Source organism: Phascolarctos cinereus, unplaced genomic scaffold (genome assembly GCF_003287225.1).
Source record: "Phascolarctos cinereus isolate Bilbo 61053 unplaced genomic scaffold, phaCin_HiC Scaffold_2;HRSCAF=192, whole genome shotgun sequence".
Lineage (NCBI taxonomy): Eukaryota > Metazoa > Chordata > Mammalia > Diprotodontia > Phascolarctidae > Phascolarctos > Phascolarctos cinereus.
In genome coordinates, this window is record NW_027555625.1 from 332150367 (window position 1) to 332169953 (window position 19587).

General features: G+C 47.3%; 1 protein-coding gene across 3 annotated transcripts in view; it reads right to left on the reverse strand.

Moving 5' to 3' along the window:
* The window catches only part of UNC5A (unc-5 netrin receptor A), a 104136-nt gene extending 92402 nt beyond the window's left edge, over positions 1–11734 (reverse strand). For all 3 annotated transcript variants that reach the window (XM_020998648.1, XM_078150303.1, XM_020998647.2), the window contains exon 1: positions 11394–11734. In XM_020998648.1, the coding sequence (XP_020854307.1) occupies positions 11394–11466 (73 nt within the window). In that variant the 5' untranslated portion in view covers positions 11467–11734. The remainder of the gene's footprint in view (positions 1–11393) is intronic.
* Positions 11735–19587: the final 7853 nt, after the last annotated feature.

Sequence of the window (19587 nt, forward strand, 5' to 3'; positions counted from 1 at the left end):
AACAGCCTTATATCAGAGCCAGAATAGTTTAGAAACAAAAGCATGTCTTCCTTTCTGTATACATGGGCCAGGTCTCACACGTGCCTGGCTAATCCTCAGGGAGGGCCTACTTTTTTTTTTTCCTGGGTTTGTAGAAGGATGAAACAAAAACATTCTGATCTGGGTGCAGGCATTCCTGGCCCTCTCCCTCAGCTCTCAGTGACACCTGGAGCCACCATGATCCCTGCTCCCACCCCAGCAACCACCTTCACCCAGCAGGTGCAGAGTCCTGCTGTGGGTGGAGCAGGTGGCAGGCAGATGTGAGCAGGACCTTTGGGAACACCTGCCACCCGGAGTAAAGGTGGTCTGGAAAGGTCTTCAGTGTCTCAGGTCTCCGCCCACCCACCTGGAGGTATGTTCAAGTAAGCAGCAAATCCTCACTATTCCTGTTCCTGCAGTCACACCCCACCCCACAGAGCTTATTATCTGTCCCCATAAACCTACCCTTCCTCCTGACTTCCCTGTTTCTGTCACAGCACTGTTTTCCAGCTTACCCAGGTCTGAAAATCAGGAGTCAGCCTCAACTCTTCATCCCTACTCCCCGTATCCAATTTGTTGACAAGTCTTATGGATTCAACCCCTCACAACCCCTCCTGAAACTGTCTCTCTCTCTATATATATATACACACCACAACCACCCTCAGGACTTCATCCCTTCTCACCTGCGCTGTCATTACAGAAGGCACCTCACTGGGACCCCTGCATCTTGTCTCTTCCCTCTCCAACCAAATCCTCACCCAGTTGCCAAATAGTTATTTCTGAAACTCAGGTCTGATTGTGTTATTCCCTTGTTCAAGAAACCTCCTTATTGTTCCTTATTGTCTTCAAGGACAAAAATACAAACTCCCCTGTCTAGAGGCACCAAAAGCCTTTCACAATCTAGTAAAATCGAAACCCCTCTCTCTCCTATTCACAATCTTTCTGTCACCTCTCTTTCCAGACTCCCATGTACTCTACAATTCAGCCAAAGGAGCCCTCTTACAGCTTCCTATCCATATTCCATCTCCTATCTCTGACCCTTTTTTTTTTTTTGAGTATCAGTTGCCTGTCCCCTAGGCCTGGAATGCCCTCCCTCCTCATTTCTGCCTCTTGGAACCCCTCAAAGCCCAACTCAAGTGACACCTTCAAGGGGCCTTTCCGGATTCCCTGAAGTAATTAATGTTACCCCTTCACTAATTATTTTGGCGCAATAAATACAAGTGTTTTGTATTTATTTTTAGAGACCTATCTATGTACAAGTAGTTTATCCCCAGTAGAATATAAAATCCTTGAGAGTAGAGACTTTAATTTTTGTCTTTATATTCCCAGAGTGTAGCAAAGTGCTTGGCACACAGAAAGCACTTAATAAATTATTTTTTAAAGTGAATTGAGTTAGATTGAGGCAAGGTGATTTCCAACCCCTCAGATAAGGTCAGGATTTGTTCTAGCTTAGGACAGTAAGATGACTGACCCCCAGGGGCTGTGTCAACTCAATTCTATTCAACATTCATTAAGCCCTTACTGAATGCAGTGCTCCTGGTTAGTACACAAAAACACACAGGAGCCTGGATCGTAACAAGATGTAGAAACATGCACAGATCATCGTGAAATGAGGCAGAAGCAGATGAAGTCTGATGGAGAAGGCTTTGTGGGGGAGCCAGCTGGCACCAGGATCTGTCCTGGAAAGAGGAGAAGGCTTTTAATAGATGGGGCATCCAGGCCTATGGGATGGTCATAGAAGAGAGCAAAGATGCAGAATGTTGTACTAGACAGAACATTGGATGTAGAGTCAGGAAAGCTGGGCTTGAAACCCAGCTCCGATATTCCCTAGCTGTGTGATACTTTCTAGGCCTCAGTTTCCTCATCTGTAAAATGGGAAAATTGGACAAGGTGACCTCTGAGACCCATCCAACTCTAAATCAGAAGAAAGCAAGCAGTCCAAGTGAGATAAGAAAGATGGTGGGGGACCCTCTGCCCAGGGCCGCGGGGCAGGGACAACTTGAGACCTTTGCTTCAGTTAGGTTGGTCCAGAAATAGGGGGAGCCAGGCATGAAGAGATTCATGACTCTCTTCTCTGCCTTGCTGGGGGTTTGTTCTTGGTTTTCTTTACTGTAAATTTAAAAAATTTTATTTTTATCTAAACTTCACAAACACCCCATTTCCATATACGTTGTAGAACAGAAGGAGGGGGATGTACAAGAAGCTGCAAATCTCCATTATGTACAGCTTGCTTTTATTTTTAACTATATAATACATTTAACATGCAACTCTCAAAGCTGTCCTGCTTATCTGTGATTCCTTCTCACTTTCCAATTGCCTTCTTTTTGGGAGGGGGGGAAGGTAAGAGGAGAGACCTTATCCCTACCCCTTCCTCTCTTTCCCAAATTAGAAGAAAAACAAAGTAACAAATATGCACAGTCAAGACAAACATTCCCCCATCTTCCATTCCCAAAAATGTATGTCTTATTCTGCATCTGGAATCCACCACCTCTCTGTCAGGAGGCGAGAACCTGTTGGAGGTTTGTAACCCCCGTGGCCAACCAACTAGTATTTATCAAGTGCCCCACTGTGCTAAGAGGTGGGGATACAAAGAAAAGCAAAAAAAAAAACCACCCTCAAAAACACAACAGTCCCTGTTCTCAAGGAGCTCACAGTCTTAATGGGTGAAAGGCTAATGGTTAAAGAGGCTACACTAACACCTTCCTGAAAGAGACGTCTAAGTTGGCTTGTCCTGCAGTCATCTGCCAGGGTGTGATTTCAGGCTCTCCCTGTCATCTGAATGGTGAGAGAAGGTCAATCTCCAGGCAGAGATGGGGGAGGGGGATTCCTGAACCCCTTCTCTGACCTGTGAAAAGTGTGCAATAAGCTGGTGGCCAAGTGGCAACAATCCAAGTATCCAAGGTGCATTTATTAAACAATTCAGATACAATGTACTGCACCATGAGCAGATGACACTAAGAGCTGATGTTTACTTTAAGCTTCGTTGTGGCATTGTAGATAGAGAACCAACCTTAAAGGCAGGAAAGACCAGACATTCAGTCCTGCTTCTGACACACACTGGCTGTGTGACCTTGAGCAAGTCACCTTAATATCTCACTGCCCCAGGCAACTCTCTAAAACTATTAAATTGCAGAAGGGTTGCCCTTTGGTATGGGGAATTTCCTAACCATTCCCTATTATGATCTCCATATATTAATATATTATAATACATTATGATATTATATAATACTATATATTATGGTATGTTATAATATATATGATATTATGGTCCAGATTTTTTAAAAAAAAGGTTTCCCAAGTTACATGCACTGTCTCATTAAGAGGCAGCTCTTAAGACTACAGGTTGCAGAGATGTGCTGATTTGCAATGGAAGAGGAATTTCCTCACTGGCAAAATCATAAGACAGAGGTTTTTTGGTTTTTTTTTTAAAAGGTTAATTCGGTACCAAAAATATTATTGTTGTTTGTTGTGATTTTCATTATTTCCATTTTACAGATATAGAAACTAGAAAAGCAAAATACCAAATAAATTTTTTAAAAAAGATCTGGGAACTAGATTTAGAGTAGTAAAGTGACATCATGCCCATGGTCACATACTGTTCTTAAGCTTCCAGGGCGGGATTTAAACCTGGGTCCCTGCTGACTTCCAGTTAAGCGCTGGCCTCTGCTCTTATACCATGCCACCTCACAAATCAAGCCGGTCTTTTTCTCAATTCAGCTGAACAAACATTAAGTTCCTCTTTTGTATAAACCTCTAAATTTTCTCCAGCTATGGAGTGGGAGCCCAAAGCCTATCCCTGAGTCATTCCTCACTTCTTGTGGTTGGTTTGCCCTAGTTGGGAAGGAGTCTGTATGACTGGCAGGTTCAACAGAAGACAGTGACAGGTATTAGGCATGTGACTGCAGGCAAGTCACTTTAACTCTGGTGAGCCTCAGTTTCTCTCCACGCAAAGAGGCAAGATCCCAGCTCAGTCCCTTTCTGACATGCCAGATGAAGACTCATGAGACCCAAATGGGAAAAGAGGCATTTCCTTTAAAATACAAGCTGACCCCTTCCTCCCCCACCCCAGTTTTCTCACTTCATCTCTGCCTCTGCCCGGTAGAGGGGAAAATCTCTGAGCACCTTTCTGGCTCCAACATTTTGTGAGTCTGAGTTACCAAGTCTTCCTGAGGGGCAGGACAAGAGCATCTTGGGAAAGGAGAAAGGAACCAGCATTAATTAATATAATGACCACTACATACCAGGCAGTATGCTAAGCACTTTTCAAATATTATCTCATTTGATCCTTACAACACCCCTGAGAGGGAGGTGTTATTATTATCCCCTTTTTACAGTTCAGGAAACTGAGGCCGACAGAGGTTGCCCAGGGCCATACAACTAGCAAACGACTGAGAGCAGACTGGAACTCAGATCTTCCTGACTCCAGGCTGGGTACTCTATCCACTGAGCCACCTAGCTACGGACTGTGCTGGTGGAATCCCAGCACCTCGTCGAAAAGAAACGGCCACTTATCCATGAATACCTACAGCAGAATACATGAAAAACACACACATGCATATGTATGTAGGTATATACCCTTGTATAACAAATATGGCTACACGCAGTGGCTCTTTTTAAACCTCAAAGAACCAGATAAATGACAAAGACCTATGAGTCAGTCCCCTGCTGTGGCTCTTTATGACTTACTGCTACAACCAAATGCAAATTCCTTTATTTGGCATTTAAAGTCCTTCAGAGCCGGTACAACCCACCTTTCCAGCCTTATGACACATTACTCCCCTGCATGCATGCCAAGGTCCAGCCAAACTGGCCCTCACACACAAAGGTGGAGGGAAACAATTATTAAATGCCTACTATGTGCCAGGCACTGTGCTAGATCATCGCAGTAGCCCTGGGAGGTAGGTAGTTGCTATTAGCACACCCATTTTACAGTTGAGGAAACTAAGGCAGACAGAAGCTAAGTGACTTGCCCTGAGTCACAGAGCTAGTGTCTGCGGTTGCATTTGAACTCAGTACTCTATCCACTGCATCACTCAGTAGCCTCTATACTCCATCATCCACCTCCCACCTCCATGCTTTTGTACACATTGTATTCCATGCTTAGAATGGATTCCCATCGACTCTAGAATCCCTAACTTGCTTCACAGCTCAGCTCAAGAGCCCCACTCTGCATAAAGACTTTTCTGACTCCCACTCTGCCCTCTGGCTGCTGGTTCCTCTTCCCTAGAGTAGCCTTGTATTTATTTTGTGTCTAATTATTTATGTACATATATGTTGTTATTTATGCAAATCTATACATTATATGTGTAATTATCTATGTCATCTCCTAAATTAGAATGTATGCTCCTTGAGGGCAGGGACTGTTCCATTTTTTCCCTTGATATTCCCAGCACCTAACAGCACTGTGCTTAATAAATGTTTCTTGAATGATATAAACTACATCCTGGCACGTGGGTAGGGGAACGTATGTAGCCAGCTTCCTTCCCCTCTCCAGGACACACTTGTAGTCTAAGGGCCCCTCCCCAATGCCCTGAAGAGGGGAAACAACTGGTTTCCTCAAACCATTCCTAATGTTCCAGGACACATCTGCTAGCTGGTGATCCCTTCCTGTCCTGTTCTCTGGCCAGAGTATCTGCCAGCACAGCTGGAAGTGGGTCTTCCTGCTACAGATGGGGAAAGAGAATCAACCTTCCTTCCCACGAGACCCACTTCAACATGGGAGCAACATATTTCCTGGGATCATATATGAATTCATATAAAACCATCAATGCTAGTTTGTGTCACCAGAATCTTCCTGAGTTCAAATCCAGCCTCAGACACGTATTAGCTGTGTGACCTTGGACAAGTCACTTAACCCTGTTGGCCTCAGTTTCTTCATCTGGAAAATGAGCTGGAGAAGGAAACAGCAAACCACTCTAGTATCTTTGCCAAGAAAACCCTAAGTGGGGTCACGAAGAGTCGGATACCACTTAAAAAGGACTGAACAAGAGGTATGTTAACAGTTCAGAGGATGAAGAGGGCAGTGGGAAGACTGCAGCAGTGCATTATGGCCCAGCTGAAAGAGAACAGACTGTAGAGTTAGAGGACTTGGTTCACACAACACCTTGGGCAAGAAACTTAATCTCCCTGGGCCTCAGTTTCTTCATCTGAAAATGAAGGGGGTTGGATGAGGTAGCCTCTGAGGTCCTCCCCAGTCTAGAGCTATAAGCCTGAGGTGAAGGATTCAGAAGCCAGAATGTCAGGACCTGATGGGACCTCAGGTATCATCTAACCCAGCCGTCTCATTTTGCAAATAACAAAACTGAGAGGGGGTGTGTGAGAAGTGCTTTTCTTGAGGCCATACAACTATCTAGTGACTGTGGCATGCCTCACACCCAAGCTCTCCCTACTGCTTGTCCAGTAAAATGGAAAAGGATCTAGGTGGGCAGAGAGGAAGTGAGAGGCCATTCTAGGGGAAGGAACAACGTTGAGAAAAGGGAAAGCTCCTCTGCCAGGACCACGGACACAGGGTTTGTATTGTAGTAGTGGGAAAGGAGGCTGGAGTTAAACTGGGGTCAAAGGGTACAGAGCTTTGAATGACAAACACACGAGTTGGGATTTGACCAATGATATCAAAAAAAAAAAATCCCAGCCATGACTCACATTTATATTGCACTTCAAAATTCAAAGAGTATCTTTCTCACAATGAACTGCTAGGCAGGCCACATATTGTCCTCATTTAGCAGAGGAGGAAACTGAGGCCAGAGGGGTTAAGTAACTTACTCGTAGTTACACAGCCAATTAAGAGACAGAGCTGGGAATCAAATCCAGGTCGTCTGACTCTAAGTCTAGTACTCTTTCCACTTTATCCCATTAATTATAATCATTCATTCAAAGCGCATTTATAAGGTACCTATGTGCCAAGCACGGTCCTAGGCACTTGGGATGCAAAGACAAAAAAAAAAAAAAGAAACAATCCTATCTTCAGGGATCTTACATTCTGAATTTTTGGGGGGGGGGAGGAGGGGAGAGAAGAATACAACACACTTACTGACATGCAAATACTAAGTATATAATTCAAATACAAAATAATTTGAGGGGAAGCATCAATAAATGGGGAGAATTAGGAAAGGCTTCAAATAATAACTGAGCTTTGAAGGTATCTGAGCATCTGAGTAAGTTTCAGAAAATATGTACAAAAGGGATTTGGAAGGGCAGGGGCTCCTGGCATAGGGTGGGGAAGACACAGGATGCTGGTTGGGAGGTTGGGGCAGTGGTGATAGGGGACTAGATGGGAAAGTGAGGGGCTAGAGAGGAAGTATGACTCCAAGGTATATTTGGGAAGGAAAAAATGACAAGACTTGGCAACCAACTGGATGTGAAGCGTGAAGGAGAGAGAAGAGGCAAAAAGGACACAGAGGCTGGGAGGATGGTGGTGCTTTTGTGAGAAATGTCAGAGCCAGAGAAAGCACACAGGAAACCTTAGAGCATCAGGGCGGAGAGGTACATCCACAGAGCTAGATCCATACATAAAGTCACTGAGCCATGCCCACAGACACAGCCCTGGACACATTCCCGCCCCCCCTCCCCCCCTGCACTAGACAGGCTTGATGCCTTAATGCTTGGCTCCATCTGGGACTGCTCTTCAACAGCAGACAGAAGAGCTGATGGGGGCCAAGTTGGGGAGACCCTCTTGTTCTCTGGGCCAGTATACAGGGAGAGGCCTGGAGCCCTCTTTTTCCCTACATAGGAAGTGTGTGTGTGTGTGTGTGTGTGTGTGAGAGAGAGAGAGAGAGAGAGAGAGAGAGAGAGAGAGAGAAAGAGAGACAGACAGACGACAGGACAAGGAGCTCAGCCGACTTTGGGCCTAACTCATCTCTTTCAGGGCAGGCAGATGTATTTTGTGACAAAAAATACTCAATTTTGAACTGGAAGACTGAGGGGTCAGTCCCAGGTTCTTCCACTTACTAGCAACAGGCTCCTGGGTAAGTCACTTACCACTGACTGAGCCTCAGTTTCCTCATTTATAAAATGGGGATAATAATACTCACACTCCCTACTTCATGAAGGTGTTGTGAGGAAAGCCATTTGCAAACCAAAAAGCCACAGGAATGGGACCTATTATGAGATCCATCCTAGCTGAACCCCTAGTCCCACCTAACTCCTCAGCAGCCCCCCATCTCCCTACACACGGAAAAATGAGGCTGGGGGAGGAAATGAGGGAAGGAATAGGGCCCATGAATGCCCTCTAGAAATGACCATGTTTTCCAATGAGATGCAGGAGGGAGGGAAGGAAGGGAAAAAGGGAGGGAGAAAGGGAAGGAGGGAGGGAGGGAGAGAGGTCTGTGTATAAAAGGTCTACATGGAAGAAGAAAACAGAAATGAGAATGTGCTTGATACAGAAGGATGGGTGTGTAAAAGAAAGAAAAACAGATGAGAACAGGGGTATATGTGTAAGACAAGGGTGTGTGTGAGAGAGAACTAGACAAACAGGAGGGTGTATGTGTAAAGAAGGATAGGGAGAGAGAAAGAGAAACAGATATGAGGGTGTGTGAGAGAGGGATGAATGTGTATAAGTGTGAGATGCGTGTGGGTATTTGTGAGATGGAAGGTTATAGGAGAGGGGTGTGGGTGATAGAAATTGGTATGTGAGAGAAGGAGGGCTGGGGTCAGGGCTGGGTCAGGCCTGGGGGGGTCGGGGGTGGAGCTATGGTCTCAAATGAAGTGGCATCAAACACTGAGCTGGGGCTCCCAGCTCCCCCTGCCGACAACGATACCCATACCGACCTGCATCCTTCACTGAGAACAGGGCTGAGAGGTTAGGGCTAGGGTCACTCCTGGGCCACCCAGACTCTTCTTACCTGTGCTACCCACGCACAACAGACCACCTTGAGTGTTTGGGGAAAGGTCTTTAGAGCACCCACCTTGGCTCCTTTCTCCTCCTCACCCCTTCCCTCCCCTCGGACTGAGAGGCAGACACATTGTCTGACAGGGGTGGGGCCAGGGCTACCCCTAGACAAACACATACATATGCTGGGCACCATGCTCACCTAGAGCACTGCAGGCAGCCTCTGGCCACTGCCCAACAGGTGCCTGCTCTGCTGCCCCACTCTCCTCTACTGCCTCTTAGTTTATCCCCTTACCAAGCTCAGTTCTTCTCTCTCCACACCCCCCAGGAATCTGCCAGCCACTGGTACCAACCCTCTCCCCAACCCTCCGCAAGGCTGTGCAGTACTGACTCACTGACAGCCCCCACCATGTTCATCTGTGCAACACACAAACACATAGCCCTCACACACGTGGTGCAAATTGCAAATACATGTAGCCATCTGTGCAACATACAAACACCCCCACAGTTTATCCATACAATGTATAAATACATGTGCATTCTCACACAGATGTTCAACATCACATACAAACACATCTATCTGTGCAACATACCAACACATAATCACCTGTCACACAAGACCACCCATGCAAAAGGCATTTATTATACACATGGCCATCCATGCAACGTTTACCAGCACACATATGACAATCGATGCAACACACAAATACATCCATCCATCACACACATGACCATCTATGCAACAAGGGAACAGTTCATTCCTCAACTCATGCATGGAACATGTATACATGTATATCACCACAATGCCACCTATGTAACCTGCAAACACCCCTCCAATACATGTTCATTTGTGTAACATATGACGACATAACATCAGATGGGGCAGTAAGGAAAATCTTAGGACAGAAGGGCTAACTTAAGTGTAAAGGGTAGAGAAGGATGAGAATGAAGCAGTAGGGGTCTTAGAGATGTTGAGGGGCAGGATGGAGTAGTAAGGAAGCAATAGGAGGCTGGATGAAAAGGGGCAGGGGAATAGAAGGGATAGAGGGAACATGAAAAGAGGCAGGAGGGAGTGGGGGTGATGGAGAAGCAGGAAATTGGGGTAGGGGACTGGAGCAGTACTTAGGGAAAGGAAGGTACAATAGAAGGATTTGAATGGCTGGGAGGGAGAAAGACCCAGCGGGAGGCATTGCTCCCTAGAGAGACCATTTAAGGAAATGGGTATCAGCATCAATCAGGCAGCACTTCCCCCCAAGGAGCTCTAACCAGCAGACTCTCCCAATAAATCCTGCAGCACAAGGCCTCTGGCCCGTTGAGTTAGCCCTGTGACTGTGACTGACCCCTATGACTAAGACCACCTCTGGCAACAGCTTCCCTCAATCAAACAGTGACTAGCTGTCCCTCCAGTGCCCCAAGCCAGGCTCTGAGATGCTCTGTCCTCTACCTGGAACAAGGGACTCTAGGGAAAAAGGGAATGGAGCTTGGGGGAGCTTAGAGCAGTATCCCTGGAGAATGCAGGTGCCCCGGGCAAGTAGCTGTCCCATCTCCTGGGGTTCAAACCAGCCACTTACTGCCCCTAAGGGCAGAGAAAGAAAGAACCAGGATGGGCAGGGCAGAGAAAAGGTAGGGACTCTGATGAAGAAGGACGAAAGATGGAGAGAGGGAGGGAGGGGAAGGATGGAGAGAAGACAAGCGGGAGGCAGGGGCTCCACTCAACTCTGAGCTAATGAAGGAAAAAAGAATGTTTTCCTGTGAGATCCCTGGAGGGCACTGCTACTGTGTCCATATGGAAGCCTATCTTAGGTATGCGTGGGGCATGTCTGACCTGCACAGGAGGTGGGCAGGCAGTCAGGCTGGCCGGCCAGATGCGTGTAGATCCCTGTGTGCCTGCTAAGCCCATCACAGAGCAGGCTGGTGAGTGGAGCATCCTTGTGGAGAGGGGGCCGAGGGGTAGAACAGATGGGATTCGGGCAGGAGAGGGGATGCTATAGTTTTAGTAGGGGACACACACTAGGGACAGGTCTATTGACTTCACTGGGTTTTCTTCTACTACTGAGCTCAGAACCAGGGCACAGAGTCCTCCCTTCTGTCCTCCTCCGCGGCCCCCACCTCCCACTCCCACCCCCACAGTGGCCTTCGAGTCCCAGCACACCAGCTTGCAAAGTTCACTCGCCCAAGGCTCCACCAAGAACGCCCGCTCTAGGGCATCTATCTTACCCTTCCACCCCACCCCTCCCAGGTGCTCGGAAAGGCTTCGCAGAACCCAGAATTAGGAAGCGGGGCGGGGGGGGGTCTGGTGAACGGAGGAGGTGGTGGTGCTGGTGGGAGAGGGACAGGAGGTAGTGGCGGGGGCGCCAGTGGGGAAGAGGAAAGGGCCGGAGGAGGTGGGCGTAGAACAGCGGGGAGCCGCATCCCGGCCCGCAAAGTTTGGCCTCGGGGGCCCCGGGCCATGCACGGCGGACTCTCCCCGCGGGGCGCGCGCCTAGACCCCCGCACCCCCAGCCCCTGACCCACGGAGCCCGGGCCGCGCACGCGCCGCGTGACTCACCCGAGGCGCGGAGTCGGACGGCGAGGACGAGGGCCAGGAGCGCGGGCCACAGGCCCCGCGGGGAGCAGCCCATGGCCAGGCGCGCGGGAGGAGGATGCTGGCAGGAGGGTGCGGGCAAGAGGGTGCGGGCGCCCCGAGCCCTGATCCCCGCGCCGCTCAGCGCCTCAGCCCCGTGCCCCGGCCCGGGCCGGCCCCGGTGTCCATGCCCGGGGGCCGCTGCCCTCCCCGGGGCGGGCCGGCTGCATAGACGCCACTCCCCGGCCGCGCCGGCCCGCGCGTGGCTTTCCTGGGCGCCGGGTCCGCGGCAATGCAGGCGGAGCGCAGCGAGCGGAGCCGCGCGGAGCCGCAGCCAGGGAGCAGAGCTTGGGGGGGGGGGGCGGGGGCGGGGGGGGGCGCCGCAAAACCCGGACTGGAGCCCGCGGACCGGAGCGGCGACGGCGCCCGCGCCCGAGCAGGCTGGGAGGAGAGGCCGCGCTGCGCTGGCGAGAGCCCTGGCCGCCCCCAGCTCTGGGGATCCCTCCCAGGGCAGGGAAGGGAGGCTCTCCTCCTCCTCCTCCTCCTTTTCCTTGTTGATGCCCCCGGGGGAGGGGGCAGAAACCTGGGCTGGATCTCACACCCCGGGAATGATGGTGGAATCATAGCACTGTAGTGCTGGCAAGTGATCGAGGCATCATCTGGTCCTTTCTAGTTTTATAGATGAGGAAACTGAGGTGCGGAATCACGGAATGTTGGGTGAACCCTCAGAGGTCGTTTAGTGCAGTTCCTTACATAGATGGAGATTGGCGGGGGAAGGAAAGGGGAAGAACAATTTGTCCAAGGTCGCACAACTAAAAAGTATCACGAGCCCTGTGCCTGAGCCCAGCTGGTCCTCTGAGAACAGGGCGACGCACAGGTATTCGAGGGGTCAGGGACACGCATATGCCCCACAGGCTTCTGTGTTTGAGGGAACATGCCGTCACACCTATTCATGCACATACAACAAAGGAGTCTCTCCCTAAGCCCCCCTTCCCCTCACACCACTGGGATGTGGCTTCTTTGAGTTCCTTCTACACTTTCCCCACTCTCCATTAGAGATGAAATCAGTTGATCTTTCTAGGGAAGCACACACAAAAAAGTAGAGTGAGGGGAAGATGTGAAAGATGGAGGGGCATCCTTGCCACCCGAGTCTTGCTGAAAGGGGGTGGTAGTCATTTGGAGGTGAGGCCCTTCCCAACTGCCGGCATTGGGAGATTTCCCCTGCCACCTATTCCCCAACCTGGCCACTGTCCTTCCCATGACCCACTTGTAGACAGATGGGGGTCTTTGGAGTAAAGGAATAAATCACAGGATTTTAGAGCCAAAAGGGACCTCAGATCATCTAATCCAGTCCATTTACTTTACCAAGAATAAATCTGAGGACCAGAGAGGTCTAGTGATTTGCTCAAACTCACAGAGCTTTATATTGAAAAGCCAGGATTTAAGCCCAGGTTTCCTGGCCTTCAGTCCAGAGAAGATTGAGAAAGTCTTTCTACAACTGGCAGAGCAAAGGAGAGGGAAGGGTTAGTGTCTAGCATGCCCTGTCTTCAATTCAATTTTTAAAATCTGTATTGACCACCTTCTGTGTGCAAGGTCTGGTGCTGGGAGAGATGCAAAGGAGAAACAAGGCGCAAATCCTGCCTTTATGGGGCAAAAAAAAATGTACTAACATAAGGGGGATAAGATGTATATACAGATAATTGTAATGCAAATTGTGATAGGCACAGAGAAGTCCTAATAGAATGTAGATAACATTAGAGGAGAGAGAGAGAGGGAGAGAGAGAGAGAGAGAGAGAGAGAGAGAGAGAGAGAGAGAGAGAGAGAGAGAGAGAGAGAGAGAGAGACAGAGAGAGAGAGACAGACAGAGAGATCCCTTATAGCAGGGGAATCAAGGAAGGCTTCATGGAGGAAGTGCCACTTGAGCTTTGAAGGTGGAGAAGTTGGAGATGTATGGGGATGTCCTTCCAGTCTGAAACAGGGAAGATTCCAAATCAGAGAGTTCATGTGGGGAAGTATGAATGTGATGAGGGAGATTGAAGTTAGTTGTGGGAGGGCCAGGATAAACAATTAAGTAGCAGTGAGCCACTGAAGGTTTCTAATCTAGGGAATGACTTATCAGAACTATTAGGAAGATGAATCTGATAGCCCAAGTAGGATAGATTGGAGGAATCACAGAAATATAAGGTTGAAAGGGACCTGAGATATTATCTATTCCAAATCCTTCATTTTATAGATGAGGAAATTGAAGCCCAGAGAGGTTTACTCATTGAATGACTTGCCCCCAAATCCAGTGCTCTTTCCACTGCAGGATAGAGAGAAATTGGAAGCAAGGGGACCAAATAGGAGTAAATTATAGTAGGCTAGCCAAAAGGTGATAATGACCCCGAACAAGGGTGGGGGAGATACTGCAAAACCAGAATGAATAGAACTAGAACTGGTCCGATGTTGGGGAGAGGGGGAGGCAGTGAAAAGATGCCCCTGAGATCCTTTTTCCTTCCTCTGCTAGTCTGGGTCCAACCCACGCCACCTCCACTCTTCTGCCTGCCCAGCATGTAGGTTTCTGGAAGGCTTTGGAGGAAAGAGGACTGAGCTCTAGGTAAGGCTATTGCCAGTTTTAGGAGGAAGGGGCCTGGGGGAGGGGTTGAGGAAGAGAGGAACAGGGAGTTAATATCTCATTTCACACCTGATCCCAGTCCTAAGCACAGGCTCCTTCAAGCAGATGTCCTCACACTGGGACCCCAAGACAGGATGATGGATGAGGATGAGGATAATTGTAATAATAATCATAACAATGAAAACTTCATATTTCTATAATGCTTTAAAATTTACAAAGCACTTTCCTCATAATAACCCATGGAGTAAATAGTATAAACACTACCATGCCCATTTACAGATAAGGAAGTTGAGTCTTAGGGAAGGAAAGTTACTTGGCCAAGGTCACTCAGCTACTAAGTGGCAGAGTTAGGACTTTTCTGACCAAGTCAGGTGGTCTTACTACAACTTTGAAGAGATTGAAGAGAGATCTTGGTGAGTGGTCCTCCAGGGGGCACTGTCAGTCCCCTGCTGCATGCATGGAGAAAGGCTAACTATATTCTCCATCTCTCATGCAGTCCTTTTGCTCAGCCTCCCAATGTTTGCTTAGGGATGAGGGCATCTTGGGCCTCCATCCTTTATTCATTCTGCAGTCTTTTTTGAGGACCTACTGTGGGCACATACCCCTCTACCAGCCAGAAAGGGACAAGAGCTGGCCACTGCCCTCAGGAGCTCAGGCTAGTGAACCAGAGTAGAAGCCCATGATGGTACAAGGCAGAGGGGTGAAAGGGGCCATAAGAAGGGATATAGACACAATTCTGAGGGAGTTCTCAGGAGGGAGAGATCACTTCTAGTTGGAGGAGCCAGAATAGTTTCCTGGAGAAAGAAACATTTGGACTGGGTTTTGAAGGATGGATAGGCTTTCTATACAGGGAGGTAGGGTGTGACTTTGGGTAAATTATTTAACTTCTTGGGACCTTCAGGTAGAGGGGCTTACCTCTAAGGTCCTTTCTAGCTCTAAATCCTGTGATATTATGTTCCTTCCACATCTCTCCCCTTCACATAGTACCATAATACACATTGGCTCATGCACAGACATATGTCTTGTGCTTTATGTCCCACAACAGATGGGTCCAGACAGCCAGGGCCTCTCAAATTCTCCTGCCTGTTGTTTTCCATATTCTGTCCCAGGCTCCAGAACTCTCAAACAATAACAACAACAACACTTACATAGCACCTACTGCGTGCTAAGTATGTTTCAGATAGTATTGCATTTAATCCTATAGCACTCTAACAGGTAGATGTTATTATGATCCCAATTTTATAGTTGGGGAAACTGAGGCAAACAAAAGTTAAGTGACTTGCCCAAGGTCACATAGCTAGTAAATGTCTGAGGTGGGATTTAAACTCAAATCTTCTTGATTCCAGGTCCAATGCTCTATCCACTTCAAGGTTATAGGATTTAGAGTGGGAAGCTACCTTAGAACATAGAATGTTCTAACAGAAGCTCTAACAGAGCTAGAAAGGACTTCAGAGATAATCTAGTTTACCCACCTTATTTTACAGATGAGGAAACCAAGGTCCAAAGCATTTGAGAGATATGCCTAGGGTCACACAACCAGTTAAGTAGCGAAGTGGACTACCCATCCAGGTCTCCTCACTTCAAATCTATAGTGCTCTTTTGGGCACTGTAGACTTTCTCAGTGAGGGCCTCTCTACCTGTCCCTCCCAGTAAACACCCCACACCCCTGCTATTGAGAGTCAGAAGACCTGGTGGAGGTATTTAAGTGAAGGATAGGCAGGGTCAGACAAGGTATAGGACAAGGAGAAAGTAGATAGGATTCAACTAGAAGCCAGAGGGAGACCCTTGCAGCTGACCTGATGAGCATTTTGCAGACTTAATTTCATTAGTCGCTCTGGGAGATAAACAATTAACAAGATGCTCTGATGCCTTTAAGAGCTTAAGAGAGTGAGAAAGGAATATTCCCCATCTTCCCCCACACAGCCCCTCCACCTTTCCTTACGTTCCCTCCTTTTCCTTTATACTCTCATATCTCCTCACTCTCCATGTCCCCCTCCCAGTCCCATTCTTCCTCAATCCTGATCTCTTCTAGCATCTCCTCTTCTGCTCCCCCCTAGCTCTAGCTCCCCTCACAACCTAGATCTTTCTCCATTACCGTATCTCCTTAACTCCATCCCCCCCCACCTCCTCCATCTATATTTCTCCTAACACTCCTTTCTTTCCTCTCACTCCTATTTCCCTTCACTCCCCTTTCCCTCTACAGTCCTGTTTTCCCGACACTCCCCATCTCCCTCACCCCCATCTTCTCTAACTTCCTCTTCCCTAGCTCCACTCATACCCCGTATTTCCCCCATCACTATATCTCCTCATTCCTATCTCTCCTTTTACTTTCCTTCTCCCCTCACACCCCCATTTCCTCCCAGTCCCCTTAACTTTCCTCCTACTCCCCATCTTCCCTCACACTCCTCCCATATCCTTTCACACTCTCCACGGTCTCCCCTCAGACTACCCATATTTTCTCAGTTTCCCATCTCCTCTAATCCTTCCATCTTCTCTCACCTCCCATCCCTAACTCCCCTCACACCCCATATTTCTACCCATGACCTCATCTGCTCACCTCCATCTGCCTCGTACTCCCCCATCTCCTCTCATGTTGCTCCCATCCTCAGCTCCCTCTCTACCCATAACCATCTCCTTTCACACTCCCATCTCCATGATTCTGTCTCCCTCATCCCTATGTTCCCTTACATTACCTCTTCCTTTCACATTTCGCCACATCTTTGCATTTCCCTTCTCACACTAGCCTCTCCCATGTTCTCTCCTACACTTGTAGCCCCTCACACTCGCTTTCTCTATCCCTTCATGCTCCCCCATCTCATCTAGCCTTCCCCCTTCCCACTTCTCTCTTACTCTCATGTTTCTGTCTGCCTTTACTTCCTATCTCTCTTCTCATTCTTACCTGCCCCTTTTTTCCCTTTCCTTCCCCCTGTTTCCATACACTTTCATTTCCTCTATAGAATTCTGGAATCACATAGTTAGGAGGAATCCATACATTTAGTAGAATTTCCCTTTCAACATCCCCACAGCCCCTGGCCTAAAGATTCTCTCAGTGATTGGGGTGGGGGTGGAGGGGGAGAGGGAGGGAAATAAGCATTTATTAAGCACTTACTGTGTGCCAGGTACTATGTGCTAAGCAGTTTACAAATATCTCATTTGATCCTCTTACAACTCTGCTGGGTAGATGCTATTACCCCCCCCCCCATTTTTACAGTTATGGAAACTGAGGCAGGCAGAAATTAATTGACTTGCAAAAATTGTTTTAACATGTAATTGGGGAAAAATAAAATATTATTTAAAAAAAGAAGTTAATTGACTTGTACAAGTTTACCCAGCTAGTAAGTGTTTGAGGCAGAATTTGAACTAAGGTCTTTCTGACTGCAAGTTCAACCCTCCAGTTGCCTTCTGAGGTAGCTCATACCACTTTGAGATATCTTCAATTATGTTTTTCCTTACCTGGAACCTAGATCTTTTTCTCTGTAACTTTCTCCCAATGCTGCTAGTTCTCTTCTCTTGGACCCAGAAAAACAAGTCTAATTCCTCTTCTAGGCAACTGTCTTTCAAACATTTGCTGATAGTGATTATAGATCTGGAGGAAATCTTAGAGGCCAGAGAGTCTAACCCCTTCATTTTACAGTTGAGTAAATTGAGTCCTGAAATGTTAAGGACACTCAGATGTCATTAGAGGCAAAACATGAACCCAGCCCCTCTTAACTCTGGAGCTAGTGGTCTTTTTGTTGTTCAGCTTAACCCAATAGGGCCTTATTAGCCTTATTGGACTGCTGTGGGATTTGAACTTTCAATTTTCTTACCTGACGTTAGACTCCTTATCCCTTAGGCTGTGCAACTTCCTAATTCTCTTTGCCAGACTTCCCAGTTTCTTCAACCCCTCAGTTTCTTCAATCAAATACTTTGATGACATGGTTTCCAGTTGTCTAATCATCCTGATCATCTTCTGCAACCCCACTTCCCCTCATTTCCCTCATCTCCCTTTCCACTCCCCTTCTTCCTCTCATCCTTCAACCTTTTTTCCTCCCACTTTCCAATCTTTCCTTTTGTTCTCCCTCATTCCTCCATTTCCCCTTACCCCATCTCCCTATACATACCCCTTATCTTTTCTCATATTCCCCATCTTCCTTTCTATTCCCATTTCTTCCTCAACCCCTATTCTCCTCATACCCCTCGTCTCTTCCCATACTTGCCCATACCCCACGTGTCATCTAGTCCTATTTTCCCCTACACCCTTCATGTCCTCTCACACCCTCATGTGCACACCCTGATAATCATACAACTGACTTTGTAGGACAGTCTGGGGATCTGGCTCTAGTTCCATAGACTTCCTTTAGTCCGAATGAGAGATCTCTTTCCCTAGTCTCTTGTGTCCCGCTATAAGGAGGAGACCCCAGTCTAGCCCAACCCTTCTCAGTACTGGGGAGGGGAGTGCCTGGCTATTTCTGGCCCCAGGGTCACAAGCTCTCTTTATGCTTTGTTACAAGAACATTCTCTCTCTCTCTCTCTCTCCTCTCTCTCTCTCTCTCTCTCTCTCTCTCTCTCTCTGTCTCACACACACACACACACACACACACACACACCCCCTTCTCCCTTTTCCTTACACACTCACATACAAATACATGTAACATGCTTCCTCACCCTCCTACACAAACATCCAATAATATTACATTAGCAAAGGGGAGATTAGTTTAGGATTTTAATAAGCTTTTTTTTCTTTTAAAGATACAATAACACATTTTACAATTCTTAGCTCAGAGAAAGGTGAGTCCAAGCTCCCCATAAGAAGAATGTTGTCTGGGCTTGTGATACATGTGAATACACACACGCTATACACACCTTTTCAGATGTATGTGTCCACATATCTTCCTGGAGGCATATTTCTAACATATATTGGTGAAATGTATGCTTCTATGTTGGAGTTGGTATATATATGATTAATGTATAGATGTATAAGCATACATATGTACAAGTGGGTATGTCGTACATTTATGAAGTCTGTGTAATATGTATATGAGTATATGGTCATGTGTGTGTTTAGTGATTATGAGTCAATCAATCAAACATTTATCAATCACCTACTATGTACCAGGCACTGTGTTATGCACTGGGCATATTGGGTATATATGTTAAGTGTCTATGGTGAACAAAAATTGCTGGTGTGTATATATGCACATGAGTATTTTGTACTTATTGTGCAGTGAGTGTATGTGGGTGTGTGCTATATATCTGTTGGATTCCTTTTATGAATTCATGTGTCATGGTGATGTGTTTACGGGTGACTCTTTGTACATCTATGACATATATAGATGTAGATATGAGAGGCAGTGTAGTATAATGGAGAAAGCACAAGACATAGAGTCAGGATGAGCTGGGTTCAAATCCCACCTCCAATACCAGTTCTGTGAATCTGGGCAAGTTATTTAACCTCTCTGTGCCTCAGTTTCCTCATTTGTCGAATGAGAGGGCTGTGTGGACTCAATAGCCCCCAAAGTTCCCTTCTAGCTCTCAACCTATGATCTTTGGATCCTATATATATATATATATATATATATATAT